Source organism: Micromys minutus (assembly GCF_963924665.1).
Source record: "Micromys minutus genome assembly, chromosome: 32".
Taxonomy (NCBI): Eukaryota; Metazoa; Chordata; class Mammalia; order Rodentia; family Muridae; genus Micromys; species Micromys minutus.
This window is the reverse complement of record NC_137967.1, coordinates 4480619-4499152: the sequence shown is the minus strand read 5'-3', so window position 1 is coordinate 4499152 and position 18534 is coordinate 4480619. Positions and strand designations below refer to the sequence as shown.

The following is an 18534-nucleotide window of genomic DNA, read 5'->3' as shown; positions in this document are numbered from 1 at the left end:
TGCTGTGTCAGGAAAAAAGAACCAACAGGTGGCACCTGCCGGCAGGGTCTGAACATGACCACCTGCTGCTGTTGCTCACCCGGGTCCCAATCTCTGCACCTGCTCCTGTCTGTCGCCAGTGACCGCTCCACCCAACCCCACAGCTCAGGACGCGGGGGAGGAGATAGTAAGGGAACCCTCGAAGTGAGCCTGGCCGGTCCTCCTGGCGTGTGCCCCGCCCCTTTTCTGGGTCCCAGCAGGGTTTCTGATCCGAGGCTCTGCTCTCTGGGCTCCCAGTCGCCCTAGAAAGGGGAGTGGAGGGCGGCCCTAGGCTTGTAGGGTGGAGCCTCAGGTCTCCAGCCTAGTCTGCGAGACTCCACCCGCTTCAAGTCACAGCTGAGTAGCTGAGCGGAGCCTATACCTGGTGAGAAGCCCCTGGGGTAGATTCGGGGGTCCTCTTTATTACCCTTTATTCTCCACTCTGGTTCCCCTTTCTGGTCCCAATATCTTTCCCACAGAGTCTGGTGCATGACATTCAACCCATTCTGTTTCAGGGACCGCTGTGTTTCCCAGACACCTGTCATATTCCCGATTCCCTTTTGACCCAGAATCTTGAATTCTAGTCCCTGACAGCATGCACTTCTAGTCCTTAATCTCCTTCTTCTTCAGGATTCAGACTCCAGACGACCGCTTCCTGCACTTTCAAACACCCAGAGCTCCAGAGTCCAATGTCCCCACCCCACCCCCCCTCTTAGGATGCAGGAGCCCATGACTCAGGTCCTTCCTGTACTACCACGGTCCCGGAATTGAGACCCAGCCCTCTTGTTTCAGACTCAGAACTCCAGGCCCCAGCCCAGTTCTCTTACACCCTAGGGTTCAGGACCAGCCCTCCTTTCTCAGACCCAGGGGCCCAGAGAACAGTTGTCCCCCAAAAGATCTGATCTGGCCCAGCACTTTTGTCTCTAATCTCTCACACGGTCCCCAAATTTTCCCTGAATGACAGCCTCCTGGTATCCACTTTGACCCCGAGCTCTGGTGGCTCTGGCCTCCTGTGTCCTGGTCTCCACCCCAGCCTCGGCAATGACTCTGGCAGCCTCCTCCCAGCGCTCCCAGATCATCCGTTCCAGGTTCCGCTCGGGTGAGAGGTTGCTTGTCTCTGCATGTGGGAAGGGGTCCTGGAACCAGGGCCCAGGGTCCCAGTAATACTATTCTCTGGCATGCATGAATCCACCGGTGATGTTTACGCACACTGCCATCTGTGCTACAAAAGTGAAGTCGATGAGTGTGCACATGGCTTGCTAAGCCATAGGTGGGGACAACCAAGAGTGCCTATGTTGCAAAGGACTTTAACTGACCCGTAGGCAAAGCAAAAGATCAAAACGGGACCTGCGTTGCTTGTGTGCGTGGCATGGGGACCAAGAGCTATCAAGCCTTGAAAGTCACAATTCGTTGCCAGCGCAACAAGTTCTGAACACTCAGAGAGGAACAGAAATATGCACTGGAAAAAAAAAATCTTTGCCCTCCCTCCAAACTGAGGGTCGAGTCTTGAGTGTGAATGGCACTGATGTGGGTACATGCCAGCAAGAATAGGTTGGGGTGAGAAGTCTTGCGGGGGGAGGGGGAGCAGCGCATGTGCAAACTAGAGCCTAGAGAGATTTGAGCTTTGGGGTTCGGCTGGCAGGATGCTGGCTGTGGGGAGTGCCAGGGGCAACCCAGAAAGGGGTGCTTGGGTGAACGGAAGTGAGGTGTTGTGAGTCAGTTTGGCAAGATGGCGACTACACTGGGGTGGCCACAGACTCCTGAAGTGGCAGGTGGAGTTAGGAGCATGGCTGCCTCTCCACTGCAGGCTGGCTAGCTTATACTCTCAGGAGTGGCTCTGGCCCAAGATGCTTAGTCGGCAGGGCTCAAGCTAGAGGCCCCGGGAAGGGAGAGGGAGCAGGCTGCCTGCTCACCCGCACGGGGAGTGTGCAGGGGCTGGACACGTGTGTCCCGCCAACAACTGTGGCTCCCACCCACCAGCCAAGTCAGGCTCTGGACACTCCCTTCCCGCCTTCCCTGTCCCACCTCCCTTTTCCTTCCTCAGTCCTGCAGCTTCGGATCGACAGGCGGAATCAAGACTGCAGTAAGTGTGGGTCCCCAAAGGGAAGGGATCGTAGCCTCAGTCCCCTAGGAGCATGCATGTCTACCCCACAAGAGTGAAACCCCAACCTGTCATTTTCAGAGGACTCGGGAGTCTGCAGAGCTACCCCACCCTGTGAGCTCTGTTTCCTACTGCTTGCTCCTCTATCCCACTCAGTACCCTAACTTTTCTTGGGTGGAGTGAGGTGTCCCAGCCTCTTCTATGCTCAGTGTCTGAACAGAGCCTCTGACTTGTCCATTTCCCTGGAGTCAGGAGACACACTCACCACTGGTCCTGTTCCAGGAATATGCTAGGTATCTGTAACGCTGAACAAACAGACCCTGTGCTGACCAACTAGAAAACTCTCTTCCTTTCTCAAACATGTGAAAAGCTGGGTACCCAGGAGGCCGCTGGACAGCTGGGGTCATGCTCTAGGCCAGCCTCCTGTCCTCCTGACAACTCTCCTAGCTAGCCAGCTGTCTGTTGCCCATGCAGGATCCTCCTCTATCTCTTCAGCCTCTGATTCAGATCCGTGGATCGCAGCCTCAGGCCCAGCTCTGGCTCCAGCTTTGCCCCCTGTTCCTGCCTCTTTCCTTGTCAGCGCTGGCGGCTTGTCCCCCGAGCCAGCGTATTGTCCTTGGAGGTCTCCGAAGAAGGTACGTTTAGACAGGAGGACAAGTGCCCAAGACAGTGTAGTTCTCGTAGTCACTGCCTTTCTTTCTTGTGTCCCTGAGCTGACACGTTACACATTCCATGGGCCAGGAAGGTGGTGACCCCGCTGAAGTGTCATCCTGGCTTTTTTTTTTCTTCTTTGTTTGCTGAGACAAACTCACTATACTACGCCAAGGCTGTCCTTGAACTGCCCATCCTGCCCCAAGCTCCCTGGAGCTAGGATAACGGGTGTGGTGAACCACCAAACCACCAAACCTGGCCTTACTTGCTCCTTCAGGAATCTCCTAAGAACTCCCAACACTGGAAGGAGCCTAAGGTCAGGGGGAACTTGACATATCACCTGTACATGCCTCCAGAACAGAGACAAGGGCCCAGGGCAGATCTCCAAGTGGAGAGGTCAACCCTGGGTCCCACGGAACCACCTCAGTGGGAAAAGAAAAACTCACAGAGACCACGCCCTCGGTAGGACTCTCGTTTCTAATCTCCACGGGACCAGAAACTCAGGCCCCATCCTCCTCCCCCAGAACCCCAGCTCTGCATGCTCCCAGTCTTCTGCGGAGACACCCCAGTTGCATATCTTCCACATCCACAAAATCAGCCCCGTGTTCGCTCCAGCAGAGGTCCAGAATCCCTCCTCTTTCTCCTGCATTCTCCGAAGCCCGTTTTAAAGTCCCTAAACGCCTTTTTCCCTCTGACCTATCTTTACTCGGCCCCCTCATGCCTGTCGCTAGGATGAAGCCTTCCTCGCCAAGAGTCTCCAGTCCCTCGCCCCCTTCACACAAGCTGGAGCTTCAGACCCTTAAACTGGAAGAGCTGACGGTGAGTTTAGTGTAGTGTCCCAGGGCTGGCCCTCTCCTTCAGAGCTGGCCCCAGACCTCGCAAACTCAAGGCCTCTGCCTTGGGAAAGTTGGTCTAGATTGTGGATCCGCCTCTTGATTTCCTTGTCATCCCTCCCCAGCACCTCCTCTCCCTGCTCCCTAATCAGGTCTCGGAGCTTAGGCAGCAGCTGCGCCTGCGGGGACTCCCGGTGTCCGGGACCAAAGCGATGCTCCTGGAGCGCATGCGTGGTGGCACCCCGCCCAGGGAACGGCAGAAGCCAAGGCGCGAGGACAAAGAGGCCGGGGCTGCCTGGCCGCGCCTCAGGCCCAAGGCGCTGGGAACGACCCGGCCGCCAGGCACGGTGAGGGCGGGGCTGTGTGCACATAGACCAATGAAGAGAAGAGAAAGAAATAGGGCGAGACCTTGGAAAAATAGCCAATGAAATGCTGGAGAGGAGGCATGATTTGCACTTAAGGGGAGGGTCTCAACGAGAGAGGCCCCTAAAGCTCGAGGGTGGGTGTGGCCAATCATTGGTTGGTCTGAAGATGTAGTTGCACCAGGAGGGAGTGGTTTAAGGGAAAGAAACCAATGAAAGGATAGGGGTGGGGCTTGTACTCATTTAGGTAGTAAGCGGCTTGCTGCTAAGCCTGAGTACTTGAGGTACATCCGCCAAGAGGAGTTGAAAAGTTATCCTCTGATGTATACACACACAAATACGCAATAGATAAAGTTTGTTTGTTTTAAGAAAGAATTGGGTAAAGCCAAGGAAGGGCCGGGTCAGGGCCAGTGAGCAGAGCCTCTGCCTGGTGTGCCGGGCTTATTTTTCTTAATATTTATTTATTTATTTATTTATTTATTTAATGTAGACACACCAGAAGAGGGCATCAGATCCCATTACAGATGGTTGTGAGCCACCATGTGGTTGCTGGGATTTGAACTCAGGACCTTTAGAAGAGCAGTCAATGCTCTTAACCGCTGAGCCATCTCTCCAGCCCCAAGTGTGCGGGACTTATTAAACTTCCACTTTTCCTGGTTCTAGGGGAAGGCAAGCGTGACAAATCGTAGGCTGAAGTTTTCTGGAGCTGCGGATTCCCTGGGGGCAGCTCCCGCTCCCGCTCCCTCTCCAGCTTCCTCTCCAGCTTCGACTCCAGCTCCCGCTCCCTTCCCAACACCTCCAGCTAGCCTGACTCTGGAGGAGGAGCTGCAGGAAGCGATCCGTAGGGCACAGGTGGAAAGGGATGCGCGGAGTGATGGGGACCGGGCGGGAGACCTAAGCAGGACCTAGGGTCACATGGCCTGTGTGCTCATTCACAGCTGCTTCCAAACCGCGACATCGATGACATCCTGGAAGACCAAGTGGAGCCAGATGGTAGGAGATTAGCTCCCTCGTTTAGCGGAGGAACTGAACTTGGGAACTCCTGGGTTTCAGGGAGAAGGGGGTTGGGAACAGCACAGTGAACGGAATGTGTCCCCCCTAAAGATCACACTCCTCTTGCAGACCTGCTGCCTCCCACCCCCTTGGACTTTCCTGGCTCGTTTGATCTGCTGTCTCCCTCCCCGGACTCGGAAGGCTTCTCCTCCGTCTTCTCTTCTTCACTGCCATCTCCCACGAGCTCCCTGTCCCCTTCCCCAAGGGCCCTCACCGACTCCCTGGACTGGCTGGAGGACTTGAGTGGGGGTCCACCACTGGGCTCTGGGCCTCCAGGCCCCAGCATCTTCTCTGCGGACCTATCTGACTCCAGTGGCAGTCGGCTCTGGGAACTGCTGCCCGATCCATGGTGACAGACTCTTGGGTTTCTAAGGAGAGGTCATCTGCATCCACAAAGATCCTCTAACTACAGAGGACTCGAGATGCCCTCATCCCCTCCTGGTTCACGGCTGCTGATGTGTTCTGTGGCTGGACCTGCCTACCCGGCCTCTGTATGACCCCTCCCGGGCCCTGTAGTCGGGCTTGGGAGTTCATTTGCTACTTGTTGCAAACAAGCTTGCTGCCTCCTCCAGAGACCTAAAGGTTGTGTGCGCCCCTTCCTCCAGACACGGGTGGCTGCCTGTCATCCCGGCATCTGGGTCTTTGTGCTGTTTGGGTTCGGGAAAGTGCCAGGTGTGAGTAGAAGAAGGAAGGCACCCCAAGTTCTAGTTAGAGGTCAGAGGACCAGAAGCTACTAGTGGGGGCTGACTTTAAAGTCCCTTTATGACCTTGAACTTATGACCCCACCACTACCCCAGCGCTGTGATTATATCTAGCTTTCTTGCTGTTTGTTTGTTTGAGAGCAAATTTTGCTATGTAGTACCAAGCTGGCCTCAAGCCCTGGGTGCTGAGATTTACAGACGTGAGCCTTTCTACGCAGCTCTCGTGGCTTATTGAAGGGTTTCCTGGAGCCATGAGGTAGGGAGCTAGATGAAAGGGGAGAGGAGACAGAATGCTTCTCAGCCGAGCCTCCATGTCACACGGTGCGGGGCGGGGGGGGGGGGGATGTCTGCCTGGTGAATTAAACTGTGGACCTCCTGTGACCTGAAGCTCCTAGACACTGGACAGCTGTGTCTGTTTCCTCTCATTAACAAACCCACGGAACAGAGCTGCATTAGTTACTGTCAGGGAACTGTGACCAACATACTCCAGAGAGAACCCACTTGGCCCCAGGTGGCCTCTGGGGGACAATATGGAGCAGATTCTTTGTGGATGGGAAGCAGGGGTGGGGGGAGGAGGAACTAAGATGAGGTGCCCCTAAGACCTACCCACCAATGGCCTACTAGTCCTGAAGTTTCCAGACGTCTCAACAGCACCGCTAGCTTCACATGAGCCAATGCGGGGCAATGTATAGGAAAAGCGTAACAAGAGGCGGTTATGGTTCACTCAGCTCCGCAGGGCTCTTACTCAGCCTCACAAGATGTGGCATGGAGCTGTAGGCATCCCTAGGCCCAGACGGGTGAGCATATCCAATATGGCTCGCTCAGGTATGTTGGTACAATGATGGAGATAAGGCTGTCCCCAGCTGGGTCACTGGATGTCCGGACCTTTCTTGTTCTCCACGTGTTCTCTGCCAAGCCCACTGGACTCCTTGTGTGGTAGCCCGGGACTTTCAAGTGTGAAAGTTCAGCTCGGAGTGGTAGCACACACCTGTAATCGTCACACTCAGGGCAATAGGCATGGAGAGCTGAGGCAGGAGAATCAGAAGCCCAGGATCAACTCCAACTATATAGAAAGTTCAAGACCAGACTGAGTTACGTGAGACCCTGTGTCACAGACAAGAATGAGACAGGGGGGTTGGGGAGAGCTGGAACTGAACACGTGAGACCTACGAACACAGGCAGTCTCCCATGTCTAATGGTAAATTTTGTCTAATTTTCCTTTTCTGTTGAGGTCAGGTTATTGGGGAAGATGGAACTTGAGTTAAAGAAACAGGGTACATATGTGAGTTGCCAATCAGATGTATCAGTGCACAACCTGGGCCCTCGGACTTAAGAAAAACAAGCGCCTGAATTTTGGTAAAGCTCAGATCCCATGCCAAGTGCAGGCTGACATCTCTGTGACTTCTATACTCGGGATCACGGAACTGAGAGGGACAGAAACCCTGGGGCATGGAACAGAGGTCAGAGAAATAGCTGAGCCTCCAAGGGTCAGGGGGCACTGGCAGAGAACTCTCTGGAATACAGCATCCTGGAAGAGGAAAGGGAGCAATGTGGAGACATGAAGGTGGAAGAAACTGGCTCTCGGGAAGCTGGAGAGGTTCAGTGCTCTGAGGGAGACAGCAGAAAGGTAGTGGCTGGCCCAGGCTGGAGACGGGCAGAGCTGTCCCAAAGCGCCCAGTGGTGAGGTTCCCAGGTCTGGAGGGTCAACAGGGTGTAGTGGGCTTCCTCTTCGGGCTCATTTTCCTTCTTATCTCCTGTACGTTTACCGCTTTGTCTGTGTGTGTTTGGGCGCATAGGTAAGCAGGTCTTTGGGAGCCTGAGGAACGTGTCAGTCAAGTCTGACTGAGTGCTGGGTGGGTAGGCAGCAGCACCTGTAAGCTACAAGCCTCTCCCAGTCCTTCTTCCTGTTTTTCTGAGGCAGCATCTGACTGTTCACTTCCATGTCCCTGTCTCTGGGTACTGAGGTCCTTTCCTGGCCCTCTGTGGCCTCTGCCCATCTCTCATCCCTCTCTGCCTCGCCCTCTGGCTACTTCCTTCTCCCCCGTCTTTTCCCAGCCATGGCCGTCCTCTCTCTGCTGTGCAACCCATCCCCCTGTCCCTGGTGTCTCGGACCCCAGCAGTCTTACTCCTGTCTCCTGTCCACTGTCCCTGTCTATCCTCAGCCAGTCAGCCTTGGGGAGAGCAGTGTGGAACCCTGACAGCGCTGGGAGAGGTAGGGTTGGGTGGCCAAGGAATTCTCTAGAAGGTGGACATTTGGCGTGGGTACTGGCCTCTGCATGGTGTACTCCTCACCACTGTGACCCCAGCTTCACACGTGTTCAGTCACTTGGGTGGCTTCAGTGTCCCCGGGAGCCTCAGACTTTCATCCACATGACACTCTTGGTCTTCACAGAGGACGGGGAATCTTGTTTCTTTCCATTCCTTTCCTTACTCCCCTCCTACAAGACAAAAATCTCCCTATGTAGCCCAGGCTATCCTCAGACTGGACATTATTATCAGGCGTCAGTTTCTCGAGCGCTCAACTTGGATTCATGGGTTTCTACACATGATCCTTTTTTATCTCAAATGTAGATGACTGTAAAAAAAAATCAGTGGATGAGGAGATTGTCTCTGTTGACATCATTTGGAGATAGAAGTCACATTCCAAATGATCCACCCATTGATAGGTGGAGCTCATTGCTTTCCATAAACTCAGTTCATCTACCATGTGGTCAATTTAAAATTTTTAATTTATTTTCTGTTGTGTGTGTGGGGGGGGTGTTGTATTATCTTTTGAATTTTTTTTTTTTTTTTTTTTTTTTTTTTTTTTTTTTGGATACAGGGTCTCTTCAGATCTCTGGCTCTCCTGGAATTCAGTAGGTAGACCAGGCTAGCCCGGTATTCACAGAGGTCTGCCTGACTGCTTCTGCCTCCAGAACACTGGGATTAAGCATGTACAGCATTCATGTCCCACCTAGACAGATGGAGGAAGGACTCAAACCCACTTTTATCAATTTCAAGAATGTAAAATTGGGCGGGGCATGATTGGCAAACATCTTTGAATTTTTTTATCAAGGCTAGCCTGGTCTAAATTGTAGGTTTCAGGACAGCCAGGGCTATGTACAGACACTATCTCAAAAGACCAAACAAAAACCATGAAATTGTGATGGAGAGGCACATTTTTGTTTTGAATTTTGAAAAAAAATTTTTTTTTTTTTTTACATAGGATCTCTGTGTAGCCCAGGTTGGCCTCAAATTCAGAGATCTACCAGCCTCTGCCACCACTGCCCAGCTTAGAATTTGTAATTTTCTTTCTGTTTCTGAGATGGGCATCTCATGCAGCTCAGACTGATCTGCATTCCCGTCGCTGTGGATGACTTCCAACTCCTGATCTTTCTGCGCTCACCTAATGCTGGGAGCACAGGTACGCACCCTACACCCAGTCTGAGAATTTTCTTTTTTGAGACACTGTCTCAGGATGTAGACCAGGCTGGCCTCCTGCCTTAGCCTTCACACTGCAGGGAAGAAAGTCAGTTGCCCCCACAGCCACTCCAGGCTACTTCTCATCTATAGGATCAGAACTACTAGTTTAGCAGGGGGTCTGGAGAGGCACCTTGGGGTTCTGCTACCCCGGGATAACACCTCACCAAGGCCTCTTCCCCCCACATCACCCTGGCTGTTCTCATAATGGTGGCTACACAGGTTGTATTCTTTAACTGTGAGAGGGATGCATCACATGTGCTCACTCATGAAATGTAACAAGAGGGTAAGACACTAGGAAACATCTGGAGGAGTCCCGCAGGGGAAGATGTGCAAATGATGCATCCATCTGAATTACACCCCCACAGTTCTCAGAGGGACAGAGGAGGCGAAGAAGGAGCCCTTGGTGGGCTGAGTCCCAAGGACAAGCATCTTGGTGAGGGGACTGTGGGCTCCCTCGGTAGCTCCCACATCCCCTTTGATCAGTGAATACCTCCCGCTTTGGATCCCAGCCAAACCAAGCCCAGCATCCTCCTTCCAATTGACTCTTAAGGAGCCATGTGGGCACACAGGGACACAGCTCTCCTCAAGGGGACAGAGGAGCTAGTTGGATGCTTGTAGAGGTGTGGCTTTCACTGGCCTTGCCTTTGGTCCTCTGTGTGCTGATGGTGTGACCTGGGAGAGCAGAGCCAGCTGCCTATGACTCCAGTTCCAGGGACCCAACATCCTGTTCCGGACACTGAAGGCACTGGATACATCTACACATTGATCATAATTTAAAAAAAAAAACAGAATCTTAACAGGCTAAGAGAAGTCCCTAGGTCCCTGAAGGTACCACCTTCAAAGGGCCTAACAGTTCTCAGCACGCTCCAGTCGGTTGGTGAAAGGCAGTGGCAATAAAGACAAGCCAGCCTGGCACCTGGCTCAGGCTTCCTAGGTGACTGTTGCCTGTCACATGACGCCCCACCGTGGGAAAGAAAAAAGTGGACAAATGTGAGTTTTTCAAACCTTTTGAAAGGGTTTCCCTGTGTTGTAACAAGTAGCTCCTTCTACCTCGAGGCAGACATGGGACCAAGGACAGAGCTGTTAGTGCTTGAGGAGTGGGGACAGGTCTGCTGGGATGCCCACCCACTCCGGTAGGAAGGCTGCCTCCGGCTTAAAGATTTTGAGGAACGGAGAATCCGGAAGGGTGTAGTTGGCTAGGTAGATGGTGTCACCACCTGCCAGGTAGGCAGCCCAAATCCCAAAGGTTCCAATAGTCATGACGGTGTGGTTACACTGGGTGAGGACCGCGAAGTCCTTGGCTGGCGACCCCTCAATGCCGTTGCCCGCAAACACCACGTCTCCTCGGGAAGCGTCGATGTTCTCACGGCACCAGTCCATACCGTTGCTTGTAACCACGAAGACTGGAGACGAATAACGTGCCCGGAACCTGTCCAGGGCCTTTTCCAGGTAACCCCGGTCAGCCACCACGCCCTTCCACACCTTAGGCATGACTCGCACATAGTCCCCTCTGCGCACGTGGACACCCACAAAGGTGCTGGGCTGGCTCCCATTCACCCGCAGACCACGCAGGAAGGCCTGGGCCTCCTCACGCACGTGGTCGTGCAGGGTGAACTCCTTCAGGATCTCTGGGCGCAGGTGGTGGTAGAAGGTCCAGGAGCAGGGGTATCCCGTGAGGCGCACATAGTGTCCCGGGATGTGGCGGTACCGCTCCTCCATCCAGTCGTTGAGATGGTAATTCTGCCACCGGATCTTTCTGGCCGTGTCGCTGTGCAACACCGGGAGGCTGATCCTGAAGATGGGCGCTAGAGCGTTGTGCATGGATGCGGGAATGAACGCCAGCCGTCCGTTCATCCTGGCCAGTGCAAACAGCGTGGCATATTCACCCATCTGGTTCCCCAGGCGGCCAATGGAATTGATCGTGAAGATGCCCTGCAGCTCGGGGCTCGTGGTGTTTTCCACGGACTTTTGAATCACCTGTAATTCCTTCTCTGACAGGGATTGGAGCTTCACTATTCGTTGCTGGAGGTGAATGATGGTGGAAGTCACGAAGACAAAGATGAGGAAGTGGGCCAGAGGAAAGGAGAAAGGTACCGGGGTGCTGGCCATGACTGCCAGGAAAGAAAGCAGGGCAGGTTACCTGGAGAGCAGCCATGTATGCATAAATATCTACCATGCATCGGGCTAATCATCTGGGTTGTGCCTCCTGGATGTTTTTGTTTGTTTTCTTTTGGGTTTGTTTGATACATGATTTCACACTATAGCTCCATCTAGCCAGAAACTGTGTGGCCTGATCTTTCTGCTTTGGTGTTTGGATTACAGAACACCTAATTTGATGTCCCTTTAGAGGGAAAGTGTGCTTTAAGTTCACACACGACAACAAGCGAAAAACCAGGGGCATTGTGGGAGACATAGAAAGGGGCAGGGAGACCTCATTCCAGACTCCAAAGCCTCTCACAATCTCAGAAGACTCCCAGTGCAATTAGTAACCTGTGCTGAGAAGGTTGTTCATAGGTAGTGTTACTCCTTTTATACAGACATAGTTTAGGCTGGATATGCTGGGATTAAGGCCTGAATGTATAAGGCTTTGGCAGCCTTCATTCCACATTGCCTGAGAATATCACAGAGCATCTTCTGCTTTATCACAGGACCCTCTTCTTTTCTCCACTGGTTGATAGAGATAGATTAGTTCCAGCCTGGCACAGTGGTACAGGTCTGTGATCCCAGCTACCAGGAAGACAAGATCGAATCCCGGCCTGGTCTCCAAAGTGAGTTCCAGGCAGATGCTACAAAGAGAAACCGTCTCAAACAAACAAGCAAGCAAACAAAACAAAACAAAAGTAACAGGGTGGTTGGGGAGGCAAAAGCACTGGAGTTTCCTTTTCAGCACCCACATTTGGGAGTCAGAGCACCCAGTGACTCCAGCTAAGATCGAATGTTCTCCACTGGTCTTTGCAGACTCTGCACACACACACACACACACACACACACCTTAAGACAAAGCAAAACAAAACCAATCTGTATACAATGGGACACCTTCGATCTGAGGACTCGGGAGGCAGACATTGCTGCATGAGTTCGAGGCCAGCCTGGTCTACACAGTAAGAGCCTGTCTCCGAATAAAACAACAAAAATAAACAAAACACTACAAAACAAAATTAGAAACTCTAAGTGGAATTTGATTGGCCTCTGGTACTGTCACGTGCCCCCACATCAGGGTCAGGAGCATCTCTACACTGAAGGCTATGTCTAGAACCTTCCTAACGCTGCGGCCCCTTACTACAGTTCCTCATTTGTTGTGGGAAACCCCCCAACCGTAAAATGATCTCCATTGATACTTCATGACTGTAAGTTTGCTCCTGTTATGAATTATGTAAACAAATATCTGTGCTGTTTATGGTCTTAGGTGACCCCTATGAAAAGGTCGTTAGACCCCAAAGGGGTTGCCACCCACAGATTCTACAGAAAGGTGAACTTTGTCATCTGCAGCCGAGGTGTGACCAACACATCTGCCAAGTTATCAGTTAGGAAAGTCCAGGTGAGACCAGTCACTAAAGATCCAGACCTGAGTGACAAGGACATTTTGGAAGCCTCAAAGTCTTCAGGTTCCCCACGTTCTCCAGGAGTCTCACCTCATTCTGGAGGACATGCAGTCGGGAACACTATGCATGCTCAGCTATCCAAAGTAGGCTTTGTGCAGGAAACAGAGAAAGTTTCTGGCTACCTTGGCCCAAGGCCTATAATCCTGACCACAGGCTTAGGCCCAGAGACTCTGAGTCAAGAGGATTCTGGCCTTAAATCAAGCAGTTTGTAAACAGATCAAAGCCTAGAGGCTGCATGGGGCACAGGTGTGTGGTTACAAAGTCAACAGCACAGAGCTGCAGGCCGGAATACAGTCCTCAGGCAAGGCATGCTTTTCTGCCCTCTCAGTGTCCCCGAGGCTGTCTCCACACTCAGAAGGCCGAGGCAACAGAACTGCCGAGTTTGAGCTAGTCTGAGCTGTGTGAGGTGCTTCAGCATACATGAGGCTTGGAGACATAACTCAGCAGTTCGATGGCTTGTGAGCACTTGTGTTTGAATGCCCAGCTCCCACGCAACAGCCTGCCAGTCCAGGTGTCTGTGACCACAGTGCAAACTGTCTCTGTACCCCAACAGCTGGTGCAGCGACAAGGAGATATTAGGGGATTGCTAGCCAGTCTAGCCTAACCAGAGAGACCTTGTCTCAAAAATAAGAGAGAGGAGCTGACAAGCTGGTTCACTGGTTAAGGACACTAGCTGTCCCTACAGGGGACCCAGGTTCGAATCCCACGCTCCATTTTCAGCACCCACATCAGGCGGCTCATGAACACCTGTAACTCCAGTTCTGGGAATTTTTTTAAAAAGATTTATTTATTTATTTATGTATAAGTACATTGTAGCTGTCTTCAGACACACCAGAAGAGGGCATCAGATCTCATTGCAGATGGTTGTGAGCCACCATGTGGTTGCTGGGATTTGAACTCAGGACCTTTGGAAGAGCAGTCAGTGTTCTTAACCAGTGAGCCATGTCTCCAGCCCCCACAATTCTGGGAAATCTTGAAACCTTTTGTCTGTCCTCCATGGGCACCTTCGAAAATGTGGTACACATAACAGAAGCAGGCACAGACTCATGCACATAGGTTAAAAAAATAAAAATAAGGAAGCTCTAAGTGAATGTCTTGGTGGGGAGTGTGTCTGCAGCCATGTGTGAGCACCTTAGTCCCACCTCAGCCTGGCAGCGGGGAGTCTGTAATCCTGGCACTGAGGGTGGGTCAGAACAGGAGTGCCCTCTGAGCCTGCCAGCCAGTGTAACCTGAGTCTGAGCTCTGGGTTCAGTGAGAGACTCTCAAACTAAGGTAGAAAACGACACTTGAAGACATCTGACATTGCATCAAAGACGCAACGACCTCCACATGCACAGGTAAGTGCGTGGAGAGGTGTGCAAGCATGTATTAACACGGGAGCACACACACACACACACACACAAACGAATCAGGCCTGTTCACTCAATGCCTGAGTGTGAACTGCATGACTCTCGAACAGTGGATCTTTTCCAGCTGTCAATCAACTCCCCTCCACCATTGGATAAACCTTTCCAGTTCCCTAAGATTTACTGAAAGGTCTTGCTGGGTTTTGCCAATTCCTCATCTTAGCTAGACTCCCTAGATCACTTATTTTTGCTTTTATCAGATTGAGTCTTACTCTGTAGCCCAGACTGGCCTATGTAACACACTAGGTTGCTAAGACTGGAAACATAATTGCTAAATTCATAGCAATTCCCCTGTTTCAGCACCACCACCACCACCACCCCCTCCCAGTGCTAGGGTGACAGGTGTGAGCCACAGAAAACAAAGGACAGGTGGAAAATTACCAACAGCTACAGAGCCTGAAGGAAACCAGCCGGGAGCGAGTGTGGTGGGGTCCCTAATACTAGTACTTGGAAAGCCGGGCGGTAGGATACCACAAGCCTGTGCCGGACTGTGAGTGAGGCTTTGTCGCAATAAAACACACATAGGCAAGAAAGACTGATCAGAGACAGGTCAGCAGAGAGCAAAAGGTAAGGACAGAGCAGGGGTGGAGGGGACAAGTGAAGCTACTCTGTCTCCCTGCAGGCTTAGTCTTTCTCTTTTGTTCTTTTCTTTTTCTTCTGTGCTGCTACTTCAGGCTGAGCCACACCCCCAGCCCTTCACTGGAGGATTCAAGGCAGGGGCTCTACCACTGAGCCACCCCCCCCTCCACGCCTCATTGGAGGATCCAAGGCAGGGGTTCTACCACTGAGCCACGCCCCCGACGCCTCATTGGAGGATCCAAGGCAGGGGTTCTACCACTGAGCCACGCCCCCGACCCCTCATTGGAGGATCCAAGGCAGGGGCTCTACCACTGAGTTACATCCCCAGCCTTACTTGTCACTTTGTTGTTGTTTTAACTTTGAGACAGTCTCACTAAGTTGCTTAGGCTCACTTTGAATTCATTCCCAGGCTAAGGTGCCTCAACTGGGGAGTGCTGAGATCGTAGACTGGTGTCATCAGAACAAGTCTGAGTCAACAATTCCGGTCCTTTTGCTTTTGCCTTCTGTCAAACCCAAAGGAAACTCTACTCCCCCAGATTCTGGCGCCCCCTTTCCCTCCACCAAAGGAGCTTAACTTCTCAATGTCTAAAGGGACACGGAGCTATATCACAGTGCTTCCTGCCTCTAGGTTCACTCAGTACCCAGGCTCCTCCCAGCTCCCCTAACCCCACCCCTACCCTAAACCTCTTCAGCTCCTGGCTTTTCCTTCTGCCAGCTTCTATTCCTATAAAAGCCCTACAGTTTCAACCATGGCTCCCTTGGTCCTTGTTGTGAGCAAGAAGGTGGGTATGACATAGTTGGCATAATAAAAGTTATCTTTTATTATATTGGGGATCATCACACAAGATTCACAATTCTAACCGGAGTCCTGAGCCTGTCACCCAAGGCTGCTCACCTGTGAGATGGACCTTAGCTGAAGCTCGCAGATAAGGATCCCGGGTGAGACTCTCCGGTCTCAGGGGAGATCAGGGTGGCGTCTCTCCGGGGTCTCCAGCAGTCCTGAAGATATGAGGAGCAATGCATTACTCTTGGTCTCTGTTTATTCACCATCAAGTAAGCCTTGTGGACTTCACTCATTAGAAGCTGTGCATCTGGTCTTCTTGAGTAAATGTATCAGTGCTATTAGGTTTCAAAAAAAAATCTGGGACAAATGGCTAACTGAGGTGCCTATTTAACATATCAAAGTGGACTGGCAGGCTCTCAGCCTTGCAAGTACCTACTACAAAGTCATCCTGGCTGGCATGTCTCCCCTAAACCTCTCCAGCCTTGACCTCCCTCTCTCTTCCTGCAGCTTCTCTGATTCCTGTATAACGCAGCCATTTTAGCTACCAGTCCTCTTCCCTCTCTCCCAATCATCACATGGTCCGATCTTGTTTGCTGACCTGGCTCAGTATCTTCTCCATGCCTCCGGCTGTTTCTGTTTCATATCTACAGCAGACCTTCCCCCAGCCACACCTGGGAGGTTAGGGTTTATCTGATGCTGAAACTGTGGGAGTGGTATATAATCCCTTCCTGTCCAAGGGACTCTGACTCTCCAAACTAAGCCACTGACTTGGTATGACTTGGCTCGTCTAAGGTACGTGTGGGCCATTTGTTTCTCCCGGCTTCTCTGCCACATAGCATACTTTAAATTCTAGAGTCTGAGTTTCCAGAAGCTTCTCCCCTCCACCTATTCCAACTATTCTTGTCTGTTCCATAAGGGTCTTTCTGACTCCTGCAGCCTGCTCTGCCTCTGGCCACTGCTTGTGACTCTTGGAACCTACTATGCCCCCCAGAGGCCATCAGGCATCTCTGTGACCTGCGACACCGACGTGGGCATCTACTATAGACACCCATCACCCTCTATCAGAATCCTTCCTTTCCCCAAGGCTCCCTAAGCCAGACCCTTTAGCTGCCTTCCTGGCATGTCTCCAAGTTCCTCTAAGAACTGCCTGCTATGTCCCGCAGCTTCCTTGAGCCGTCCTGGACCATTGCTAGTCTCTCACTCAGACCAGTTTGAAGCTCCTTCCTGGAGCTTTCTGTCCTCCCCTTTAGAGCTGCCTGTTCTGTCTCTTCCTTATGCCCCACGCCTACCTCTAGCTTTCTCACATCCTCCCGAGCCACAAAGAACCCTTTCTCTTCCCGGCTTAGACACAGAGATGTTCTTAGAGCCTCATTGTCTTCCTGAAAACTGCTTGGCCAAAGAAGGCACACTTGATTTCTAAATTCCCTTATCTGTGAACAACCTCTGCCACTGCACCAGCAAATGATCCCGCGCTGGAGAGATGGCTCAGCGGTTAAGTGTACTGACTGCTCCTCCAGAGGTCCTGAGTTCAATTCCCAGCAACCACACGGTGGCTCACAACCATCTGTAATGGGATCTGATGCCCTCTTCTGGTGTGTCTGAAGACAGCTATAGTGTACTCATATAAATATGATGATAATAATAATAATAATAATAATAATAATAATAATAATAATAAAGTCTTTTTTAAAAAAGAAAGTCCTAAACTTGTAAAAGAAGTTACCCTTACCTGTAGAAGAGCTCTGCATGGATTCCAGAGGGTGCTCTAATTAATGACACAAAATCAAATATCCACAAGCCTGGTCACACAGGTCTGCGATCCCAGTTCTCAGGAGACTGAGGCAGGAGGATTGCTTTGAATTTGAGGGCAGCCAGGGCTATAAGACCCACCTCAACGTAAAACAAAGCAAAACAAACATTTAAATGGTGTTTTAAAATTCCAGTAGCTGATTGGCCCCAGGGAATACCTCCTTTAGATTTTTGAGGCACAACCCTCATACTGGTGTCCTGTTTGAGAGATGGGGACAGAGGCTGGAGATGTAGCGTGACAAGTGACAACTGACAGAGACGGACCTTTGGTTCAATGTTCTCCCAACTCTGTCCTCTCAGGCAGGTCGGGTCCCCTGGAAGGGCCTGTGAGGCCTCCTACCTGCCTGCTTTCCTTGGGCTCAGTCTGTTCCCTAATGTTCCGCACTTTACCTCACCAGGTCTCCTAGTGGCCTCTTGCCTGAGGCTCTTTCCACTTCTTTCTGATATGCTCCTCCATGTATAAAATCCCTACTGTGTGCCTTTGCTGCACTGAACATCACACGCAAGCAGTATGCCCTCTACAGACACAGCTACCGGCTGCATCGGAACAGGGACAGGGGAGAGAAGCTCCCACTCTTTCCCATCGGTCACTGACTTAGCGTCAGTTTTGACAGCAGGAAGCTTTAGCTGCAGCCTGGGAACGGCCAGGTCCTGCTAACCTACTTGTCAGCCATGACCTCAATGAGATCAAATGCAAATGGCATCTCTCCCCGTGCAGAGCAGATGGCTCAGCGGTCATTAGACAGAGAAAGCGCACACCACAGATCTCAGGCTCAGTGTGGGAATTTGTAGATTAGGTTTTTTTTTTTTTTAAGACAGGGTCTCTGTAGCCCAGGCTAGCCTCCGCTTGCAGCAATCCTTCTGCCTCCACGTCCTACAGGCTAAGAGGACAGCTGTCAGCTTTCAGACCTTATGTTCAGTCATGGTATCAAAGAGACCTGGGCTCACGCTCTGTCTACATAAGCAAGGTATAGATGGAGGCACCGGGCAGAATTTCACAGTGAGGGACTCTGGGCCTGACTCAGTGGCAATGCCCCTGCCTCAAATCCCTCAGTGGGGGGCTGGGTGTGGTTCAGTAGCTCTGGGTTTCATCCCACCTAACACAGCAAAGAGGGTTGGAGCTAAGATAAGGAGATGGACGGCCCACCAGCTAAAAGGCCCGCTGTCCAAGAA

At 51.8% G+C, this 18534-nt stretch overlaps 2 protein-coding genes across 5 annotated transcripts; one reads left to right on the top strand and one right to left on the bottom strand.

Moving 5' to 3' along the window:
- Positions 1 to 347: 347 nt before the first annotated feature.
- MAMSTR (MEF2 activating motif and SAP domain containing transcriptional regulator) lies at positions 348 to 6024 on the top strand. 4 transcript variants are annotated; one of them, XM_080908562.1, is made up of 10 exons: positions 348 to 403; positions 983 to 1117; positions 2063 to 2101; positions 2615 to 2754; positions 3048 to 3232; positions 3502 to 3589; positions 3756 to 3950; positions 4629 to 4817; positions 4904 to 4958; positions 5088 to 6024. In XM_080908562.1, the coding sequence occupies exons 2-10, from the start codon at positions 1060 to 1062 to the stop codon at positions 5369 to 5371; spliced, it is 1233 nt and encodes a 410-aa protein (XP_080764688.1). In that variant the 5' UTR covers positions 348 to 403; positions 983 to 1059; the 3' UTR covers positions 5372 to 6024. The 4 variants fall into 4 exon arrangements, with proteins under 4 accessions (XP_080764688.1, XP_080764686.1, XP_080764687.1 ...); XM_080908560.1 differs by having other exon boundaries at positions 3729 to 3950; XM_080908561.1 differs by having other exon boundaries at positions 2594 to 2754.
- A 4240-nt stretch (positions 6025 to 10264) lies between these two features.
- On the bottom strand, positions 10265 to 11290 carry LOC308413341 (galactoside alpha-(1,2)-fucosyltransferase 2; the record flags this gene model as incomplete). The annotated part of the gene is made up of 1 exon (XM_080908278.1): positions 10265 to 11290. The coding sequence occupies one exon, from the start codon at positions 11288 to 11290 to the stop codon at positions 10265 to 10267; it is 1026 nt and encodes a 341-aa protein (XP_080764404.1).
- Between the last annotated feature and the right edge of the window lie 7244 nt (positions 11291 to 18534).